Source organism: Podarcis bocagei (assembly GCF_964188305.1).
Source record: "Podarcis bocagei genome assembly, chromosome: 5".
NCBI lineage: Eukaryota > Metazoa > Chordata > Lepidosauria > Squamata > Lacertidae > Podarcis > Podarcis bocagei.
The window spans coordinates 83126545-83132552 of NC_138129.1; the positions used below are offsets into that span (position 1 = coordinate 83126545).

The following is a 6008-nucleotide window of genomic DNA, read 5'->3' on the forward strand; positions in this document are numbered from 1 at the left end:
TATTATTATTATTATTATTATTATTATTAAGATAAATGACAGTTATGCAAGAGTTATTGTTGAAATTACTCTTTTGGAGGAGATGTAGCCAAGTAAATTGTCATTTGTTTGTATGGATAAAAAGCTGCCCAGCCCTGAAGAATAGATTTTTTAATCTTAAAATATATCTGGAATAGCTGTATTGGACTGTAATTATTGGATTGCTGGTGAGATGGAGATTTTTCAGGCCTGCCGTGGTGCAAACTTATTCAGAACAGTGCTACACAGGTATTAGGGTAGCACTTCTTAAAGTGTTTAAAACTTATTAATGCTTTCTTAAATTCTGTGATTGAATTTTACTCTAAACCATTTTGGGGTTTTTTAAGTTTCTTCAATGTGCACGGCACTTGGTTAATGAGCAATATATAAATGGGCAGTATATAAATGTAACAAATAAATACACAAATCTCAGAAAGTTACTAATTCAAAATGTCACATTTATTTTTAAATGTGGAAAAAGGAACTACACAAGAGAACTTGGACAAGCTGATCCAGAACGTACAGATAGAAAATGATAGCGACATGATAAAAAATTGGAAGTATCTTGGTGTACCTGTCGTCATCGCAGTAAGAAATGCAGCATTTTTTCCCCTATTAACTCTGTGTTACCTCTGGCTTATTTTCTAAGGCCTGTTCCACTATCCTCATGCCATTAGTGTTTTCTACTACACTTTCTCTTACTTCTGTCTTTGCCATAATACTCCAAATTTTACAAACTCAAACGTAATCAGAGGGTGGTATCAAACTGTCACTCTCGCAGTAGACTCAGTGAAATCAATGGGCAAGATTTCACCTAATGAGCCCTGTCAGCTGAAGCCCTGCGCAAGACTTTAGCTTGCACAATGGGGCTCCCCTCCCAATTGGCTCTGGAGGGGTCAAGAGAACCCCAATAACAATGCATGGGGTGAGAAGAGGGGAGAGTGCTCCGTCTGACAATGTGAAATTCTCGCACAGATGAAACCCCTCTGTGCATATTAGGACTTACTTCCAAGTAAACCTGAATTTATTGTGCTATAAGTGCAAAATATGCCATGTGCTTGAGAAAAGATGAGATAAAATTGGAAGCATATGTTTTAGATAGCTCTGCTGTCACTCAGACATGTTTTTGTATGACTCTTGCTGACTCATGAGTTGTGTACAGTAGCAAGTTTGGAAGCTACTCTGAAGTCATGTAGTATAACTCATACCCTGTAGCAGGATAACTCATGGCAAATACAGACTAAGTTAATCATGTCAAAAGTGATCTTCCACCCCTCTCCTGGGTGTCCCTTGTATGCCAAGGATTTGGGAGGGGCAGGGTTGGTAGTGAAGCATGCATGCATGCAATTTCATGGCCAACCAATGTTTACAAATCCCTTTGTATAAAAATTGTCTTCCATTAAGTTTTAAAGCTTTCATTTTATTATGTACTTACTAAGAGATGTACTTCTGTTTTCACTTGCCAAAGACAATATTTTATTCTCTCCAATTACTTTTCTTTGAAACCCCTGTATAATAGACTGCAAAACGTTGTCTTTGAATTATATTAATTTCTTTCAGTGGTTTATAACCTGTTATAAATGCATTACTGATATTACTCCTAACAGCGTTCAGTAGCAATCAAGCTCAATCTCTTTGGCTTTTTAGGCCGCATCACAACAGCGCAGATCATCGAGGAAGGATCGTTCCTCAGAACAAACATTTCAACTTTCTAGGTGGACACCTGTTATTAAGGATATTATGGAGGTAAAATTTCTAAATAAAATAGCTTTTAGTCATGCACATAATATTGGATGTTTTTAAGAAATTCTGCTTGTGTGCTGTTGCTATCCCTATTTTAGTTGCATTTAATATAGACCTTTTACTCCTGATAAGTTTTCTGGGGGAATGACCGCATAGGTCAAAACATATAGTTGTGTGCTACATTTAATCCAGAGGCGGAGAGCTTTTTTCAGCCCAGGGCCTCTATTCTCTTCTGTACAACCTTCTGGGGAGAAGGCATGACTTGGGGAGAGTCCTGAGGGCGTGATACAGGTTTCTAGAACGTCATATTCTGAGTCTGATGTTTCACACTCCTAATTTTTAGACCAGTATAACACAGTTGCTTCCGTCTAATACAGAAGGTATAACCCAACTTTGTACAAGCAGACTTCCATTTGCACAACAGGAGTTCATCTTTCTCTCCTCTCAACTGCAGTCCTGATGCACTCCAAAAATCTGCTAAATAGGATCCAGATTTGGAGGCAGCTAGTTGGGAGGAGTATAAAAGAGAGTGGAAATCTATTCCATCTATGGACACACTCCTTCCATTGGAAGTGCTATTGGGCTGAGGATGAGAGCCCTCTTTATGCTTGCATAAAGCTTTCAAACTGGGCACAACAGACATTTATAAAGACAGTTTAATAATAAAGAGTCGTAGTGTGCCTTAAGCATTTATACTGTTCATCAGAAAATAAGGAGTGATTAAAGAGAGAAATGCAGAAATGACCGTATTTTTCACTCTCTAGGACGCACCAGATCATAGGACGCACCTTGTTTTAGAGGGGGAAAACAAGAAAAAAATTCTCCCCCTCTACTCAGCGCCCCTTCAGCGAAGCGGCAGGGGAAACGGAGCCCCTTCCATTTCTCCTCCTGCTTGGCTGAAGGGGCACTGCGCAGCTCTCCCTCTCTGCTGAAGCCAGGAGAGTTTTGCTCTCCTGCCTTCAGCGAAACTCGCGCTGCGCTCCGCAGGCTTCAGGCGGCTATCGCTGAAGCCTGGAGAGCGAGAGGGGTCGGTGCGCACCGACCCCTCTTGCTCTCCAGGCTTCAGCGAAAGCAACGCGTAGCCTCCGGAGCGCGGAGGGAGCGCTCCCTCTGCACTTCAGAGGCTTCACGTTGCTTTCGCTGAAGTCAAGGAGCCTGCATTCGCTCCATAGGACGCACACACATTTCCCCTTAATTTTTGGAGGGGAAAAGCGCATCTTATAGAGCGAAAAATACGGTATATGGAATTAAAATTGCTGCAGCAGGCAGAAGAATTATTAAGTATCCACCAAGACTCTCAGCAATTTTCAATTAGTCTGTGGGAGAAGAAATCAATGGTTTAAAGTGTGGACTTAAGCTATTTATAACAAGGCAGTTCCTTCATTCAGAAAGGTAGCTTGTTCCTCGGAACCTTACCTTCCATTCTTTTGTCAACACGTTTACATAATTTATCCAGGAAACGTTTGTTGCTATATGCTGGCTTCATGCCTGCTTTCTAGTCACAGAAAATCTGGGGATTTTGAAGTCTCAGAATAAATACTTTGTATCACCTTAATTTGTTTAAAGAATCTATTTTATTCCAGGATGCTATAGAAAATAAACTGGACACAAAAGACTGGCCTTATTGTTCCCAGTGCCCTGCACCATGGAATGGTTCTGGAGCAGTGAGGTAAGTGATTTAATGGTATTCAAATTAAAAATTGTGTGCATGTTCCCCCTTTAATTTCCAAATGTCCCTTTTTTCCACTCTGTTTTACAGTGCTCGCAATAAACCCAAAAGTAGTTACTTGGATGACCGGAAAAGTGGATCAAGGCTAATTGTGTTCGTCATTGGAGGCATTACATATTCTGAGATGCGCTGTGCATATGAAGTTTCTCAAGCCTACAAGTCTTGTGAAGTTATTATTGGTAAGCCTAATTATGCTTAGACAGGATTGTTGTCTAAAAACTGCTTGGCTTTTGAAGCGATAGGAGCACCAGGATTTATTTTTGCTTCCTTTTTTGTCCTTTATTTTATTCCCCTTCTGCTCCCTCTACAATTTGACTTCGCCACTTACATTTCTAAACATTACTACCCCTTCTACATAAGACTAAAGTACTTATTTCTGGATTGGTTCTCTTGAATCTTCCTCTTGGTTCCTCTAAGAATCAAGCAATTTAAAATAGCTGTTGTATCTAGTCTGCATATTATCAGAAAGCATGAATCCTCTCCTACAAGTGTTTTATCCTTGCATTCTCATGTAGTTCATTTCTCTGTAAAGCTGCATCAAATTTTGCAATTATCTTTCTGAAATAACAGCAACTGGCAACTCACGTTAGCTTCAAATAGTTTTAGGAGCCTAACTACATGTTGAATGCACATGCATGTAATAGCATGCAGATAGTCTTTTATTTTTTTTCAAAATAAAGGAAAAACTGTTTGGGGAAGGAGCAGTTTGAAGTAGGAAATGTGTGCGATTAACATTTCCCAGCAAATGTTTCACTGTTATGGCCACTTGGCTGTAATATGTACTACTGTTGTCATACTGATTTGCTGGAGAAACTAATGGCATCTAGGAGGAAATTAACAAGTTGCCTCAAGGTTATTACTTTGTTCAGGGGTTGCTAATCCTGTGCCCTGGGACCCAAAGTACCCCTCATCCAAATCACACCCCCAATACTTCACTGTTTTTGGCAGTGGCAGCAAAAAGGCAGGATATACACAGCACGGAGGTGTACAGAGAGGTTTAAACCTCTTTACCAAACCCAGCACCCTAATGAGGATGCAGATTGTCCCTTCCCCAGTTACAAGTTTAATAAGCTTAATGTTGTTGATGACTGTCCCTTCAAGATTACATCTTGTTTTTACCAGGTTCCACTCACATCGTGACACCTAGAAGACTACTGGATGATGTAAAAGCACTTACTGTAACAAAATCAAAGGATACAGTCTTTTTTAAGAATGAATAGAGATTATAACGTTCAAAGATTTTCAGCTGTGCTTAATTTAAGAGATATTAAGAACACATAATATAAATATTATGGATACAATTTAGTGATAGTTAAGAGTGTTTTAAGTTCAAATGATTACAGTGGGAGAAGTGTTACATATCTGACTTCCCTATTGAAATCAGCAGGTCTTAAAAGTCCTTGATTTGAACTGGATTGTACCCTATGTACATATTTTATAAATCAGTGCTGTATTTGGGACTGTTCTTTTTATAATTTGAAATCTGCTTTCCTTGGGTTGGGGGGGAAGGGGCAGGTAATGGATAAGAATAAGATGTATGTAACAGCTTATGTTTTTATATTACTGTACTTGGTTATAGATGGCATTTTGCGGCAAAGTGTTTGGTGTAGAGAATGCTCACCATCGCAATATATCATGCTTGGACTTGGGAAACATTTGTATATATGCTAATGATTTTTCAGTAATAATGTGTAAACTTTCTATCCTGGAAAAAAAGTCTGTTTCTAAAAATACTATTATAAAAGGGCAATGAGCTTAGCTACAAGAGGAAATGTAAATGTATAGCACAACTACAATTTGGTAAGCTACAAGATTCCATGCAACTTGTAAGAGTGTCATAGACAGCTGCTTTCAGTGAGGTACAAAGTGCAAGTTAAAATTTTCCTGAGAAATCTCAAGACAGAACTTTGGTTATGTGTGTCGGGGATTGCATGGTTCTCTGTATGGTATTTGGGTGAAGTTAATCATGAAAGTAATAAACCTTTTATCAACAATCAAGAACACTGAAGAATATGTTGTCTTAATTGTGGCTTGATGATGGAGTCCGGCACGCTTTCCTGCGCCACACTGGACTCCCGTGGGTAGCTCACTGTCAGCGTCCTTCAGCAGAGTCTCCGCAGCGGTAGAAAACTGTTGCAATGTGTGTGTAATAAATCAGACTGCACGCAGGCTTTCTTGCTTATCTCCAACAGTCTTTAATCGTGTAGAAAAACATCATAAATCAGCCCGGCGAAAGAGCGCACATCTTTCGCCTCTCGGTCAAAACCGAAAGAGAACTCACACACAGAGAACGTTCCCGTATGTGAACATAACCACGCCTCAGAATGTGAGACGTCACTCAGAACTGTTAACCCTGTAAGTTCTGATTCTCTTCACATTAATTACTTGTTTTGGTAATTTTTGTCAGGACTCTGAAAAAGAATGCAGTACACGGCAGATGACTGACTTGCTTCTTTCATCAGCTTGCAAAATGAACTGCATCATTGGTCAATCCCACATATATTCCCCATATTTCCTT

General features: G+C 39.5%; 1 protein-coding gene across 1 annotated transcript in view; it reads left to right on the top strand.

The window, feature by feature from the left end:
- Nucleotides 1-5491, top strand: part of STXBP3 (syntaxin binding protein 3) — a 31808-nt gene extending 26317 nt beyond the window's left edge. The window contains exons 15-19 of the mRNA XM_081195107.1: nucleotides 500-606; nucleotides 1666-1764; nucleotides 3345-3430; nucleotides 3521-3669; nucleotides 4613-5491. Of these exons, the coding sequence (XP_081051233.1) occupies nucleotides 500-606; nucleotides 1666-1764; nucleotides 3345-3430; nucleotides 3521-3669; nucleotides 4613-4710 (539 nt within the window). The 3' untranslated portion in view covers nucleotides 4711-5491. The remainder of the gene's footprint in view (nucleotides 1-499; nucleotides 607-1665; nucleotides 1765-3344; nucleotides 3431-3520; nucleotides 3670-4612) is intronic.
- The last annotated feature ends 517 nt before the right edge of the window (nucleotides 5492-6008 follow it).